We start from the raw sequence: 17,995 nt of genomic DNA on the forward strand, positions 1-17,995 counted from the left end.
ATGAAATTGTGCAATATAAAGCAATTCACCCTCAAGTTAGTCACATTCTCAAGAATTTCAATATTATATTCAACTGATATCGATATCGTATCGTAGAGGTGAGAATAATGGTTTGTATTCAGTAGTAGTCTAGTTCAATTTAATAAAAGATATAGACTGGATTCGTGTACGAGTAAATAAGTTTTTTGAAACTTTATATTTAAGGAAAAGTGCAATAACTCAACAACGCCGTAACCGAATTTCAAAAACCAAACATGAAATGATATCAGAATTTAACGTAGCATCTGAATATGTAATGATATACAAGGCGTTCTATTTTAAAAAATGGAATTTTGGTCTGTAGCACCTACACCAAACACCCTGTATATTTAAAAATTATATCAAAATATAGCTCTCATGAACTCCTAAAACTTTTGTATGAAACATTTTTATGTATCTCCTTCAACAAACCAGATATTGCCTGTCACATACAATGTGGGACACCCGGTATATATAAAAGAAATATTGTTTCTAACGATTTTAATTCATCAGCAAAAACGTAGATTTCCGTTGATTGAAAAAATAACGTACTTTCATTAGATTATATATCAAACGTCATCACGATGACATCATATATACAAAATTTATATTATAATTTCTATGATCATCTCAGTGCACCTTTTTTTTCATGTCTCTTCTGATTGATACATTTTTTTTAATGGAAACATCCAAACATCCAAATTAATTTTTGGTACAGGGTTGCCTGTATCAGTTGTGGTTATACCTACTGTTGATTTTTGGACTTCAAGGAATTGACAATATAAATTCAATATGAGTCATGTTATTTTTCCATTATTGTCCGGCTCCGCTAGTCTGTACTATTAGAATATTTTAAATGAAGGCGAACCTGGCAAAGCAAGCATTCCAATAAAGTGGAAGGCAAAGCAGCAGCAGTTATGTGGTTGTTACGTGGAGATTATGTACTTTTGTAATTATCACTATAGTGCCGTCTAGCTGTCCAAGGAACGTTTTGTCCGCCTTTTCAATGCTGCATGTGTACTTTTCACATTACGTCGAAATTTGGTTAAGTTGGAGAACCGGTCGATTTGTTTGTACTGTGATTTTTAATATTTCGTACTCGTCGATGGATTAAATGGATGAGTTACGTGTGATCTTCTTTATATCACAGCTATTTGTTTTTATTATATTGTCGGGATTCGTCATTACATCATTTTAGACTTCGTTTTTGAGTTCTTTTGTGAGAAACATAATAATGATAAAGATAAAATACAGTTGAGAAAACCTGAAACAATTTTTCCATATTGAGTGACGTTGTTATTAATAACAGATACCAATCTTTGTATAACATGCAAAAGTTATAGACACAATTGAACGAATCACCAGAAAAAACAACAATAAATAACAAACTTTCAGACCACTAAAATATCTGTCACTATTTTCTGGGTTTGAAGGCCGTGGATTTTTTGAATTTCTTCCATAATGGAAACAACGGAAATAAGACCTTACTTATTGATATTGATATTGATAACCTTGACCGTGAAAGCCTTAACCATTTTGTCTCTAAAATATTGTTGAGGCACATGCACTTCATATTGAAAAGAAGTGTCTTCAAGTATTTCTTGAATTTCAATAGTTTTCAAGTATTTTTCTGATCTAGTTGCAGTTTATTACATATTTTCATTTCTTCAATGATAAATTACACTAGTTCGGACTTCCATTGTCTACTATATAAAATGATTTGAAATCCCTGAAACAACTGAAAAAGAATAACTGAAAATGATACTGAAAATAACAATTATATTAAGCAAAATAAACCTGAAATGAAATAATAATGAAATAAAATACAAGTAAAATAGAACAATTGAACAAAAATAAATAAAAATAAAGAAATGAAAAATGAAAATGAAAATAAAAAGTGGAGAGGTTCCAAGTCACGTTAGTTCACGACATTTCGATTGTTAGTATCTACAATCGTCTTCGGGTGATGACTGGACTGATTCCTCCGAGAGATGACTATTTATAGGTCGTTCGAGTACTTTCACTTATCCCCGCTTTCTATTTTCCGCTTCACTGGTTCCGTGGGAGATGACCGTTTTGGCGGGAGTTGGCCATTTTTCGCTTGATGATGGGTTTCCATATGTTGCGTATTTCTACGCCGGCTTGGCTGAATACGTTGTTGGACAACATGTATGCGGCTCCTTGCATTTTCTCCTAAACCAATGTTCCTCTCTGTGCAAGATCTCAGCTTGCGACCACTCGATGTTGTGTTGATGGGTCCAAACATGATCTGATATTCCTGATTTGCTGGTTTCCCCTCGCTGTGTGTGTTTCTTGTGCTCGGCAATGCGAACATTCAATGGCCTCTTAGTTTCACCAATATAGGATTTTCCGCACTCACAGGGTATTCGGTAAATTCAGATCCGGTAACACTATCACTACGGATAGTGTTACCGGATCTGAAGCAGGTTCTGATGTTGTTCTTGGAACCAATTCTTCTTATCCTCTCCGATAATCCTCTGATGTAGGGAAGTGCAAGCACTGGTTGTGACGGCTTCTCTTCCTTGCGAGGCTCCTGCTGTATTTTAGCCAAAGTCTTTTTCTACCATCGCTTTGGAGTAGCCATTTCGTTGAAGATCATTTTTGATGATGCCTAGTTCCTTCTCGAGACCTTCCTTCGTATTACAGAGCCCAAAAGCACGGTCTAATAGAGCCTTAATGATTTCTCTTTTAGTCGATTAATGTTGGTTGGATTCGTGGTTCATATACTGTCCCGTATGAGTGGGTTTTCGGTATACAGATGTTTCCCACTTAGTGTCGGTCCTCTTCATCAAAACGTCTAAGAATGGCAATTCGTTGTGGATTTCCTTCTCCATTGTGAAATTGATGGAAGGTTTCACGCTGTTGATGTGTTTCAGAAAGGTGTCTAGTTCAGTATTCCCATGGTTCCATATTATGAAGGTGTTGTCAACATATCTCAACCAGACTCGTGGGCTTCTTCAACGGCCAGAGTTTCAAACCACTCCATATATATGTTGGCTATGACTGGTGAAAGTGGCGATTCCATTGGCGACACATAGTCATCTCTCGGAGGAATCAGTCCAGTCATCACCCGAAGACGATTGTACATACTAACAATCGAAATGTCGTGAACTAACGTGACTTGGAATCTCTCCACTTTTTATTTTCTTTTTTCATTTCTTTATTTTTATCTCTTAAATGATTCCAAAGAAGATTTGAAAAGTTCTTAATCCACATTTTAAGTGTTTGTAAGTCTCAAAATTCTACCTATATACTCATTCTGACCATAGTTAATATGATGAATGGGTACTTGGAAGATTTCTGCATTTCTTGTTCTCTTCGGATTTACATTTGAAGTTATAAGTTCAACAAGTTCCAGGGAATTAATGTTACCATTTATTATTTTGTGAATTAGCAAAAGATCTGATTATATTAGTTAAGAATGTCCAATTTAGTTTTATAGTTATATTCACAGATATGATATCCCATAAACAATTTTTTTTTCTGGAGGACTCAATATTTCCTATGGTTTTTTGGGTGTATAACCTTCCATAATCTAAAAAAATAGAGCTAAATCAATAGAGAATCTGCTGAAGTATAGTAAAGGGCAAACTGAAAAGTAAACGCCGAAAAGTCATTGCGTAACTACTGCAAAATCCAATTAGTCAGTAACTTATCGTATTCATAAATTATGGAAGGATATAAACCCAAAAAACAGTTTGAAAAATGATATCCCAGTTTGTATGCAGAGTATATCAAAAAACTTTCAAGCATATCAGTATCCATATTATATGAAGGGTACCAAATTTTGAAGTTGTATTCGATTTTTGATCTAACAATTGAGTAATATATGTTTTTTAACGAAGAGTGCAAATCTAAGAGTGAAACCTAACATTTTTAGTGCTCTAGAAGTAATATCTTCAATATGGGCTTTGAATGACATTTTTGGACCAAGAGTGTTCCTGAATCTTTGATTGTATTTGTTGTTTCCAGTTCCGATTGCTGTATTTTATATGGATTATTTATGGGATTTTTGTTTCGGAAAAAGTAAATTTATGACATTTGTCTAGATTCAATTGCAATAAGTTTATATCACACCAGTGTACAAGGTTAGATAAATCGTGCTGTAATATTTCAGTATCAGATGAGATTCTTACTTGAATTCTGAAAGCTGAAATCCATAACTGATATGAACATTATCAAGAAAATAAAGCAAAATCATGAACCAATCCGACGTACTTTCTGGCTGTAAACAGTGTAATAAGTAGTGTACGTCTGAAATCGTCGATATCCATCTTTTAATGAAACATCCAATAAAACGCCAACGGAAAGATGAAAGGAGCCGCTTTCTTCTGTTATGACTCCCAATAAAGACATTAAAAACAAGTGCTTCTGATACATACCTGGACGCACTCTTTTACGACAATCAACAATCCATGAGGTGCAATAAAACCATCGGTCCGACCTTTTGTCGAGATAATTTTACTTTAATTTTGTGGTTTTTATTTTCATAACTTAGTTTGGGGTTTTATGGCGCACCGAAGATTGTCCGGCAAGTTTTCAAATATTGATAATGAGTATTTCTAGGATCTTATTTGTCAACGGCGACATTTGGAAAACGTATCACATTCTAGTATTTCAAATTCACATAAAATATATATTTTCTGAACGCCCAGAAGAAAACAAAATTTTAAATGGAAAATAAAATGAAAACCAGCAAATTAAGCGTAAAAAGACACTAACTACTTATAATATATGGGTCATCAAATGAGGTTAAATGAGGAATTCATTTCTACATTACCTGTAATAATGATGTTAACGTATAAAAAAACGTCTTTTAGATGAATTTCAATTTGTAATAAAATGTGGTCAAACGTATAAACAGACCTTTTTTAAATGAATTTTAATTTACAATAATTCATTTATGTAAGACATTAATACCTTATATATTTACAAATCAACACAATACTGGGAATTATTTTATTGAACGTCATTTGATGACCCCCATTACCTGTGGTAAAGATGTATAGCTATGAATAGACCAATTTTAGATGGATTTTAATCTGTAAAAATATGAGACAATGATATCTTATATTGAACGTCATTTGATGACTCACGTTACCTGTGGTAATGATGTAAACGTATAAATAAATATATGTTAGATGTTTATGAATTTGTAATAATACAAGATATTGATATCTTATATTATTGCAAACTAACATAATACTAGGTATTCATTCACTGAAACTCATTTGATAAGATTCAATAACACACCTGTGGTAATGATGTATACGTATAAATAGACCTTTCTCCGATATATATTAATTTCTGATAATATAAAATATTAATATCTTATATTATTTTAAATTAACACAGTGTATTTTATAGGTCATAATTATACCGGAATAAACTGTTATGATCACCTTATGGAACGGTGTATACTTATAAAAGGACCTATCTTAGATGTATGTTAATTTGTAATATCATTAGGTATTAATATCTTATAGAACCTCTTTATATAACCACCATTACCTGTGGTAATGATGTATACGTATAAACGGCCCTAGCTCAGATCAATACTGGAAATTCATCTATGGAACTTTAATTCATGAACCACATTACTTGAACTGATGATGTATACTCAGATATAGAGATTCAGAGACTCAGATGTATCATTATCTTATTCTGATGATGCTAACTAGGTTAGCGAAACGCAGTGTTTTCTTTAGTGTTCTTAATGTTCAGCAAGCGAATGAAAAACTCTCAGTTTACTGGAATATTTTTATTGAATCAAAAATAAAATATCTACTTAGTACAAATATAAAATACTTTTGGTGGAATGGTAAGTATTCAGACTTTGGGAATGTCTATTCAAAGTTATCACACATTTTGTCTGTCTGAAATATTCATGTTAAATGTGTTTAAATTACGACTACTAAACCAAACTAAATACAATTCTTTCGGTATTTTCGTCATATTTCAGAAGTTGGTAAAGAATATTACTATTGTTTGAAACTGTATTTTGGTGTGAGTTTTTCAACATTATACAGTTTATACGAGGGGTGTTCGATAAGGACTCTTAGTACGTAGCATACGAGTACATATTGTGCGGTCTCTCGATAGTCACTGCGGCATTAGTTCATTTATAAACGTACAACGAGAAGTGCATGTTGAATCTTGTTGAGTTTTTTTTTGATTAGAGATCTTGAAGAATTGAGAAAGCAACGCACGTATAGAAATATTCACAATATCGAAATATATTATGATCACCATGACACATCAATGTTGAAAGAGGGATATGTTGAACATAAAAAATGATGAAGAATATTTTGTCAATTGGTGGTTTTATAATGAAAATCTGAGTTTTTATTGAAAATCTCTCGTACTATTGCATAAGTACTGTGGAATTATAGAATTTTTTGCCAAACATCCATGAAAACGTCACATTTGAAGACCATGCTAGTGTATTATAATAGTTGACGAGTCATTCCACTGTAAGTACCAATTATACAATTTTATATGTGATGTGACACCAAAATGGAATTATTTTCAGTAAAATTCCCATGTTGTCAAGAATTACATCAAACATCTTTAAATCTTACACAATTAGTAGATTGCGGATGTATTCAAAATCTGTTCGAATTTCAAAAAAAAAATAGTTATGCGGATCGGTTATAAATTCAAAATAGATAATGTGCAAAACATTTAAAATTTATGTTTACGTTAAACAACCCTCAATAGTCGAGACTTGTACCAGGTAAGGATTAAGGACGTCTCTTCTTACAACAGGCGATTCCCAACATGGGTCGGACGATATATAGTGAACATCGATCGTCCCACTTTTGGGATGGAACCAACGTTCACATAGCTGTTGAGTAGAACCAACTACTCACGCTAACCAACCGCATATTGTCCGAATAAGCTATATAGAAAATAAATATCTCAGAAATGGTAAGCGTTAACGAAATATCTAGAAGTCTGATTGGCTAGTGGTGGTATGAATGTTAAGAAACGAGTTCACAAGAAGTTTTGTACTTGTTGACCCCCTTCACAGTGAATAGCCGTAAAGAGATGAATTGAAGAAACAGAATCCAACCACCAAAAAAGACACAATGAATGGAAACAGGGGAGACCCTTTGTGTTATTGGTTAACAGATTCTTTGTTTCTTCAGAACTATTAATTTTTTCTTCAATGCAAGAATAATGAATCTATGGAATCGGAAAACTATGGAACATAGAGTTGACAATCAAATTGCTCAAACTTTCAACAAATGGTATACAGTTGGGTCGATAAAAAATACACATTCGTTTTTAATAAAATAAACGATTTTTTTGAGGTTAGGCATCATTTTTCGTATCTTTCACCCTTTCTATGCTACTTTCAAGTGTGCACAGATTTCTTTCGCGTATTTTGCGTAACTTACTGCATCATTGCCAGAAGAAGCCCTGGAGCATCTCAATAAATAAATCAGTGTGTAATGAGTACGTAGTTCAAAGAAATATTTCGATATCATAACCTCAAATATCAAACAACAAGTACCTTTTGAAGGCTTTGGAATCATTATTTGTTTTCGAAAGATTATTGTACTTAACATGGAAGTGTCGAGTATTACTGTTGTATTATACAATATGTCAATCGTTTGTTTACTAAAACGTGACGTAATTCGCTCTGATTGACGTTCAAGATATCACGGTGGCTTGGCGTATTTTGTAGTTTCATTTTATCAAAATATTATCAATCTCGCGTGTTTTTTAGTCCATTGATAAGGTTTCATTGAATAAATGCACCATTTTAATAATTTTTATTTACTGTCTCATGCCTATGTCTTATATGTTGAGATCGATTGATACTATCGTTTGACGATTTACATTATTAACATGCTGCTTATTGAAAAGTTTCTACGGTTTCAGTTTTTTGTTCTACACAAATAGTTGTATTCACAAACAATGAACTGCGGGAAATGCATATTGATTACAGAGTAAATACATTTTATGTAATAATTTTAAATTTCAACCTCAAAGCACAAACCGAAATATATTCGAATTGCCATAAATGAAAGTCGATGAAAATGGAATATATCATATGTTTTTGCAGATTAATTAATAAAATGCTGACAGATTTTATGAAATCTGCCCAAATTCGTATCATGATATTTTCATCAGTGAATATCGAAAATAAAATGATTTCTTCAATGAAAGGTTAAGTTTTTCGGAGTAGTGGATACATTATTTCAAAATTGATAACTAATGTGTATTCTCTTGTTGACCCAACTGTAGGTTACAATCACCAAATAGCCTAGGTTGACTTTAAAACCTGTAAGAAAATATGTAAGCAAATAATTTATATTATGTTCGGTAGATTGACAGATGTAGGATCCAATGGAGAGAATAAACGAATAACAATTTTTCATCTGAAAAATAACGTTGCCAAAATTGAAAAAAAAAAAACAAAACAGAGTGCAAATAAGTTTGTCGAGTGTGGAAATAACTTGTTTCGGGAAAAATATAATTTGAATTTGGAAAAAGTTAAACAGTTCAAATGTAGAAGACTGAACAGATATGATATGATATGAAAGTTTATAGTTCAAAATATCACTTTAAACATCAGAAGTACGAATCAAAAGTTGAATTTCCCAGTTTAAAGCCATAGTGTATCAATTTTGATCTTGAAATGAATATTTCAAATGTGAATTTGAAATGGTCACCTCTTACAAAATTCCTAGGTTCTGGCAACTGTCACCTGGAAAAGTATTTTCCTGACTTTGAACGACTTTTTTAAACTGAAATTTCCGAGTCCATTCATATAATAGACTGATTCAAACCCTATCTGATATTTTAATAGTCAGAATCCCAAGAAATAGACAATTTCTGTAAGAATATCCAAAATTCAGAAAAATTCTGGCACATAATATGTGCCATATATTATATGAATAGAAGAACACTAATGGTTTAGATAAAAAATAAATTTCTATAACATTCTACAACTATACATATAAAAATATGAAGTTAATACATCTATATGGAATGTTACTTTCACACCAGTTCATTGTCTTGATGAAATATGAGAGCACAAAGGAAAACCATTACATTTTTGAAAAATCAGTCTGATTTCACAACTACAACTATACATATATTTTTTCTTGATAAGTAAGTCCTGTGGAATCAATTGATGCATGAAAAATGTTATTAAGAAAATAATATACGCATTCTTCCAGCTGCAGGAAAAATTATATTTTACAAAAATATTCCATTTGGTTCAAAATTAACAGAGTTAATGAATAGACCTGAATGAAACATTTTGGAATTGAAAAAGAGCACCTAAAATATTTTGAATGAATTTAAATTCACATGAATTATACATGGGTCCCATCCAAGGAATGCACCTTGTTCAATGTCTCCCTATTCATCGAATTCTCCAGTTGAATTTTAGTTTCTCTTCTTGTCATTGGAGACTTCAAGGAGAATTTTGATTCCTTCTTGTTCAGATGTTTGGGAGAATGCACTGGAACTACTCCAGTAGGTTTTGCCTGTAAGAATTTATATTGAATATGGTTACATACATGATCTGATTATTTTAGTTCAATACGAGATCTTTGTGGATCAATAAGGGAACATTTTTTCAGTTGATTTCAACTAATGTATACATTGAAAATTTATGAGCGTATTGTTGAATTCAATAACAGATAACTAATATTGAATAAATGAAGATTGTTTCAAAGAAACAGCTGAAAACAAACATATGTATATGGGATATTGTAAATAGTTTCAGAGGGAAAACCGAAATTGACAATAGAAGGGAGAATCATCTTGAAGCAAATGGTATCCGGATCAATGTTGGAATAGAAGTTGATAATAATTTTGCTTGCCACTTTGCCAGAGAAGCTCCAGCAGTTCTGTTAAGACATGTTGGTCAGAACATGTCACTACAACATATGGTCTCGGAATTTAATGAAAACTCAATATTTTTTGAAGAAGTGCTAGAACCTGAACTAGTTTCAACAATGACCGAACTAAAAAATAAAAAATCGAGTGGCCTAGACGATATAACAATAAAAGTTCTAAAATATGTCATTCTGTAATGGAAGGCATGTTTCCGAGTGTCTTCAAAACAGTCAAAGTTATTCCTAATAACTATCGCCAAATATCATTACTGAGTATTCCATCAAAACTTATTGGAAAAAATAGTAGCAAATAGAATTATTGCGTTTCTCGAAAAATACAAGATTCAAACCGATCATTAACATGGCATTGGCATTTGAGGGTTCCTTCTGGAATGGATAAAATCTTCTATGGAAGATAGGAAAATGGTGGTGACTGTGAATAATGCAGTGTCTGATATTCAAGATATTATCCTTGGGGTACCACAGGGGTCCATTTTAGGCCCACTGCTTTTCTCTATCTATATAAATGATCTTCCGAAGTATATAAAACAAGGTTTCATTATTCTATTCGCAGATGACACTACCATCACAGTTTCCGGAAATACTGCGGAGGAGCTAGAAAACAACATTAATTCAGTCATGGATGACATGATTTCTTGGTGTGATAGAAATCAACTAAAACTGAATGAAAGTAAAACAGTACATTTAAGCTTCGCGTTAAGGAAAATAGTGAAACTCATGCCTGCAAAAAACTGAATCAAACGTTATTTGCAATACGACAGATCAAAGACATGCTTAGTTTAGATGGTACCAGGATTATTCATTGGCGTACTTACATATGGCTCAAAATGTATTAATGTGGGGATCTTCTGTGGGGGCAAAGTGTGTATTGTTCAAAAAAGAATAATTAGAACTATCTTTAATATTGCACCCAGGGATAGCTGTAGACCTGCTTTCTGCAAGAACAAGATGCTAATGTTACCGTGTATCTATATATATAAATATAAAGCTCTGCTCCATGTGAAAAATAATGTATCCAATTTGAGAGATGAATCAATAGTTCATAACCATGCGACACGAAATAGACATTTATCAACTATCCCAAAACATAAAACATCAACATTCACAGAATCACTTGCATATAATGGCATAATATTTTGCAATACGTGGCCTCAAGATATTAAAGATTTGCATATTATAGCGTGGATGAATTCTTAGAATGGGGTACACTGTTATCATGATTATTGCTTTCACTGCATTTCTTTCATCCTAGTTAGAGATAAATTTCCTTTTATGTATATTTATGTATATATATATATATATATATATATATATATATATATATATATATATATATATAGTTGTATATGTATGTGTGTTTGTTTTATTTTTAGTTAAGTACCTGTCTTAAGTGTCCGATCTATGTTATACTGTGGACCGTTATTATTGTTTTATATAATTTTCATATTTTTATTTATGACATGTCTTATATCATGTAAATGATCGAAAAGACGAATAAAGTTATTATTATTAATATAAGAATTTATTTATTTCCTTGAAGTATACTTGCATTGGATACCATATAATTTGTACTTAGGATATTGAAAATACTCGAATATCAAAAATACCAAAGACAGTAATTATAACAGATATCACATATGAATCGTTCGATGAATAAGCTCCCAAATCTACTACTCCACTTAATATTGATAATAATCTTTATAAATCCAAAGAAAAAGGAATTTTTATAAAACGAGTAAAATTCACTTAGCAATTAAATACATTATTTGAATGCTAATTGATCAATGAAGTGTACAACACATATAGATAATTAAATTCTAATAACAATGAAAAAAATATATGGAGATCCGAATTTCAATTAGAGGAAGAAAACAGATATTTTTTTAATTGCGATTTGAATTTTATTGTTCTGTCATTCATTTTCGATTTGTCTGGAAGATTATTATATATTTCAACAAATTTTGAATGATATGATTTAACTAGAAGTTGTTTGAATATTACTGGAGTTTTTTTCCCAACACCAAATCGTTATATTAAGGAAGATTAAACTGGAAACTTTGCGAAGCTAACCCTATTTATTCTATACCTACAGGTACACCATGCAGGTATACCACACCTAAAGTAATTTTACAACAATGTTCAAATGCAATGTCCAGCTATATATAAAACAATTTTCAGCTATATAAAAAATTAATTTAACAATATTGCCTATCTAAATTTATTTTTACAATATATCCTTATGTAATAGTCAGTAAATCTAATAATATTAACAAGCTATATAGTATATATGCTATTTGGTATTGGTCCGTCATCGTTATTCATAATATTATTATGTTTTCTTATGTCTACACTCTCATAGGCATCTAGTTGCCTTTCATTGTTAACTTGTCTAACTAATCTTAATGAACTGAAGTCTATGGAATGGTTTTGTTGCAAAATACGATGGGCGACTGCTGATTTTTCAGGGCTTTCATATTTTAAGTGCTTTAGGTGTTCCTTATACTTCAATAGATCTTTTTGTCTGTTCATAATATTTTGCATCGCAGTCCTTACATTCAATTCCGTAAATTCCAGACTTTTCCGAATTCTCGACTTTGTCTTTTGGATTTCTCAGAAGGCTCTGTAGTATATGACTTGTTTTGAAAACCACCTTCATACCTAGTTCCTTGAAATAAACGAAGAACCTTGGAAAGATACGATTTATATCATCATAATCATTGAGTTTATGAATGTTTATGGTAGTATCTTCTAGCATTAACTTTTTTTATGAAAGGCATTCATACATATGTAGGATTTTTCCAACAACTATTTGGTTTAGAAAAATTTCATTTCGTTATTGAAAAAATCGATAATCGAATGTATGTAGCTTGTGAAATTTGAACATTTTTTAAACAAATCACGTATTGTAAGTTCCTCACCTTAGAAGTATCATTGGAATCGTTTGTACAAACTTCCATCTTCTTATCGTTCAAAATGGAAATATTCCGTTCGAGTCGACTAGTTTTCGTACAGGGCGAGCAACTTTTCGAACGATTGACTATTGGTTCGGAAAGTAGTCTGGGTACTGATTTGAAAACTGGCCCGTCGTGATTCGAAGTTGAAACGGGAGTGTGGGGCGCCGACTGAGAAACCGTCATTCGATTTAAGGTGTTGGAGGTAACGTCTCGATCTATTGACTTCATGGATTTCATGTTTTCTAGGTAGGTACCGGAACCAGAAAGCTGCCTCATGTTTGGTTGGGATCTGAAACCAGAAGAAATTATGTCAATTTCTCCCTCAAAAACAAGCACTGTTAACAATAATTACTAGAAATACAACATTCTCTTCGACGCGGGTTTCACCAACAAAGTTGGTGTCTTCAGCAGATGAAGAGTTGAAGAGAGTTTAGAGATGAAGAGTTGTCTTCAATGTAGGGACCGGAGTGTCCCTGAAAATTCTCTCCCCGGGGATCGGAAACATATTCCTTTTCCGTTTTCCCATTTTTCTATCGTTTTCAATTCTGCAGCCAACCATAACCTAATTAAATCCCACTCATTTTACTATTTTGATCCACTTTACTTTTAGAGTTCGAATCTATTGGAACAGCTGACTGGATACAATAAGTTAATATTCAAAACGTTATTATTGATTTACTGGGGAGCAAGATGAGATTACTTCTTTTCGAGTCAAATAAAATTTGGAACTGAAATTTAATCCACTATAACGAGTGTTACAATTGAATAGAGCCCGAATTCCGATCCCTGAGGTACTTCTCAATGTAAGTCAGCACCTCCAAAATACTAAGCTCAGTATAATTGAATTTTCAGTTCAGTTTTTATTTTCATTTTCAATTCACTTCAGTTTATTGTCCCAAGAAACACTGAATGCTCATAATTAGGGACCATAACTAGCTACAATGTATCATAAAATTACAGAAATAAAATATTTCACACTAAACACATAACAAAAAAAAAGAAATGCACTCAAATATGATATTAGTTACTCATTTATTTATTGATTTATTTATTTCATACACTATTCTACAGGATAAACCCTATTATAGAATAGGGGGTAACAGTGGCATTTAGAAATATGCACTTACATAATATAATTTGTGCATCTATATAAAAAAATAAAAATAAAAACAGAACTGTCAGTTAGCTAAGAAATGTCTTTTGATTTGTATAATCTGGCAGTTGAATATATCTTGGATATGACTAACAGAATTAGTTGTATCGCACATTGTATGAAGTGGAGATTTTTTTATTATATTTGCATGCAGAGTGTTGAGATAAAATGTGACACTATTTCTAGATGACCGTCTAGGAACCCAAAAATTCAACCTATGTAATAGTTGAGAGCAGGTGATGATATTGTTTATGACCTTGAATAAAAAAAGAAATGAATAATATTTACGCCTTACCCCGAGACTACAAAAATTGTGAGTTACAAGCAATTCATAATAGGGTATTTCTACAGTATGATACGTGCCTTCAAGTTTAAAATCCATATATTTTAGGAAGCGCTAGGGCTTCTAGTTGATTTATATGAACCTGATAGTAGAGATCCCACACGACAGATGCATATTCCAGCCTAGATCGAACAAAAGTGAAATAAAGTAATTTTAATGTTGAAGCTTTTTCGAAGCCTTTTGTATTTCTAACTAATAATCCATACATGCGATACGCTGCTGTTAGACTAGTGTTTATATGTTTATTGAAAGAGAGGGATGAAACAAAAGTAAAACCTAGATCAGTCAGTGTGTCAGGACGGTCCAGAACTTGATTGTTTATGACGTAGTTGTGTAAATTCAAGTTCGTTTTCAGTGAGTAAGACATTACATTACCTTTGGATATGTTGAGAGATAGATTATTCTTCCAACACCATGTAGCTTCAGCTTCGATATCATTAATGAACATGAATATTACTGGAGAGGAAGATAAAAAAGTTTTATCTTCCTCTTGAAGATGATCACTTGGTGATCGAAACACGTGTCGAGGTTTAAAAATAACGATTTGGTGTTGGGAAAAAAACTCCAGTAATATTCATTACTACACCAAAGGTTCCAAACAGTATATCACAAAAAAAATTAATGAACATATTGAATAGTAGGGGTCCTAGATTTGATCCTTGTGGTACACCAGATGTGGCTATATATTCGATAGACTTGAGGCCATTGAGTTGGAGGTACTGCTTACGGTTGTAAAAATACGACTTGAAGAGATTGACAACAGATTGTCTTCTGAGGCACAATCTGCTCAGCTGAGGCACAATCTTCAATGATGAATGCTGGGGTTACAGAAAGTACAGGTTGAAAACGGATTAGAGTGTGATAGAAAAAAATGCAAACTATGAAATTTCACTGATGAGATTTTTTTAAAATTGTTATTTAAATTTTTAATAAAATAGTGCTTCTTTATTTTCTCAGGATATGAATTATATATAATGATCTCATCATAATATATCGACTTTTTTCCAAAAGTTATTTATATTTTAAATTTTGACCGTAGTTTGATTTTTTTGTGGCAAGATTATGAATATGTCCAATTCGAATGAAAATCAAGTTTGATTTCTTTGCAATATTTTTACCAGAATGAATGTAACAGCTAATTTTAAGTTTGAAGAGTAAATTTAAGTCCAATAAATGATTAGATTTATATAAGTTCAAAAATTCTTGTAATCATTTTGTTCTGTGAGGTATTCAGAGATTGTTATTGATATTAACGTTTTATGATCACAAGAAACGTACAATGTTTTCAGAGAGACAATAATAAAAAATAAAAAAATAATTGTGCAAGAATATCAACAACATTTAAAAAATTCTATCTCATGATTGAATCAGAATTATTGAAACAAATATGAACATTAAAAACCTAACCTAACCTCAGAAACAACCAAATAGCGCTCTGTATAATGGTATCGTTGTATGAGAAAAAAATTATCTAGATTTCCACAAATTTCTGAGTCCATCTGTTGGCAGTGATTCAAAAAAAAGTTATTTATTAATTCAATAACTTAAAACGCGTTCAGCTTCGTAACGGATTTTTCACAGGTTATCCTCATTGAAGCTCATGCATATATAGGACCTTCCAAATGGAATTCCGAACTTTGACAATAATTGATGACGGTAGTCTTGTTGAAGCTACATCTGTCAAACTAGTTGTCATTTTGGTGGATATATTTGAGTCCACTGGTTCAATAAACGATAGACCAACACCCGTACGTCAACGAAAAGCAAGATCTACCTAAAATATCGCCGCTGTCTGTGAGAATGTGCAGGAGAATCTGAGGCAGTTGATTTCGCATGGCTCATAATAACTCGGCCGTTCGCAGACCACAACTTGGCAAATTTTGTATCGTGACTTGAGCTTGCCCCCTGATAAAATTCAAGTGACCCAGGAACTGAAGGTAAACGACCATAGACATTGACATGTGTTCGCTGGATGGCCACGTGAACAAAATAACATTGACGAAATTGGGACGATACCAATCCATATGAGATCCAAAAGCGTCCAATGCATCTTGAAATAGTCACTGTTTGATGTAGATTTTGGGCTGGCGACGTCATCGGTCCATATTTCTTTAAGAACGACGTTGGCCAGTCTATCACTGTCAACGGCGAGCACTATAGGTCGATGATCACTAATTTATTTTGGCCTGAATTTGATGATCTGGACACAAACAACATGTGGTAGTCAACATAACCTATGCCATCGGTCAAATTCAGCCTGATTTATGTGAGGACGTTTCGGATGTGCACCACCCGAAGAAGCCATGGCGGATATTTGAAAGATGTTATATTTCACACATAATGATATCAATAGGTCTATCAAACGAATGAAAATTTTTGACGATATCTCACACACACTTTTTGTTTTATTCTAATTTAAATAAATGCATTCTGAACTTTCTATATTTTTCGTGACGGGATTTGATCAAAACAAAAACCATAGACGATATCGCAGTGACTGCATATGGATAGAAGTAAAATATCGCATAAAAAGTGATTGGAAGCGTAGTTTGTAGTTAATATTAAGTCCCAATTACTTAATTTTATCGCTACATTCAATCTCGTGATTGTTGACCATAATTTTGTTACTATCTCTCATAGTGTCTTTAGAATTCCCAAATATAATACAAGATGATTTGTTGGAATTCATGTTCAATGGTTTCTAGAAAAATTCACCACATTTTTATATCGTTATTGGAAGAATGCTCATATTATATGCCACCAACTTTTCTAATTTACCTGAAAAGTAAGGAGTGCATTTCAAGTATTCAAAGTGTTTTGCCAAAATCAGAAGTATACATAATGAAGAGTAAATGGACCCTTGGGTTGCACCATCTGAGATTTGAATATATTCAGACGTTAAACCGTTTATTACACACATTGCTCTATGCTTCAACTAAGAAATGATTTGATAAATTTTTGTCAGTACACTGAAGTTTGGCACACTGAAGTTTGACAGTTTGGAGCCCAAGCGGGGATTTCGGGATTTACTAAAGCGCGGCAGATTAATGTACAGGGGGATACCTTGTACCCGGTTAGGTACCTCCACCAAATATGAGCCCCGTACATAAGGTCGTCTGTGAGAGATAAAGAACCAGATTAGTAAAAGAAAATTGATCATCAGAAATTCTCGAGCGCGTCAGATTCAGGTAGGGTGAGTTAATTATCTGCTAAAAAGTGTATATTCCAGTAATCTGACAATTTCAGAGTGACGTAAAGAAAGGGGAGGGCAGCAAAGTTGTAAAAAAATAACGTCATTTCGACTTTCTCGAGCGTGGCAAGTTTTTTTTATTTTGAAGGAAATAGTTCAAGGATGACGAAAAATATATAATCTGACGATTTCCGCAAGCCGAAATAACAAAAATTCGTCGATAAAGTTTAATGTGTGCAGCTGTGTGATACCTATATGTCCCTCTCCGAGTTTCTATTCCTCTATTTTCTATTCACTTTTTCTCTATCTATTACTCTCTCACTCCGTCCACACTCTGAATTCTGAAAAATGTAGATGATGATTAATTAATCAATTAAATGATGGATGTAGCCGTTACTACGTGGTAGGAAAACATAATGAAAAAAAAGAGAAAAG

At 32.5% G+C, this 17,995-nt stretch overlaps 1 protein-coding gene across 2 annotated transcripts in view; it reads right to left on the reverse strand.

Annotated features, from left to right (window-relative positions):
• Positions 1 to 5,785: 5,785 nt before the first annotated feature.
• LOC111504846 (adenylyl cyclase 78C) overlaps positions 5,786 to 17,995 on the reverse strand; it is a 215,956-nt gene continuing 203,746 nt past the window's right edge. For both annotated transcript variants that reach the window (XM_074170986.1, XM_023159555.2), the window contains 2 exons: positions 12,839 to 13,163; positions 5,786 to 9,545 (listed from right to left, as the gene is read on the reverse strand). In XM_074170986.1, coding sequence (XP_074027087.1) covers positions 9,372 to 9,545; positions 12,839 to 13,163 — 499 coding nt within the window. In that variant the 3' untranslated portion in view covers positions 5,786 to 9,371. The remainder of the gene's footprint in view (positions 9,546 to 12,838; positions 13,164 to 17,995) is intronic.

This window comes from Leptinotarsa decemlineata, unplaced genomic scaffold (assembly GCF_025532065.1).
Source record: "Leptinotarsa decemlineata unplaced genomic scaffold, Ldec_3_MD MMD2_tig00000008_RagTag_RagTag, whole genome shotgun sequence".
Classification (NCBI taxonomy): Eukaryota; Metazoa; Arthropoda; class Insecta; order Coleoptera; family Chrysomelidae; genus Leptinotarsa; species Leptinotarsa decemlineata.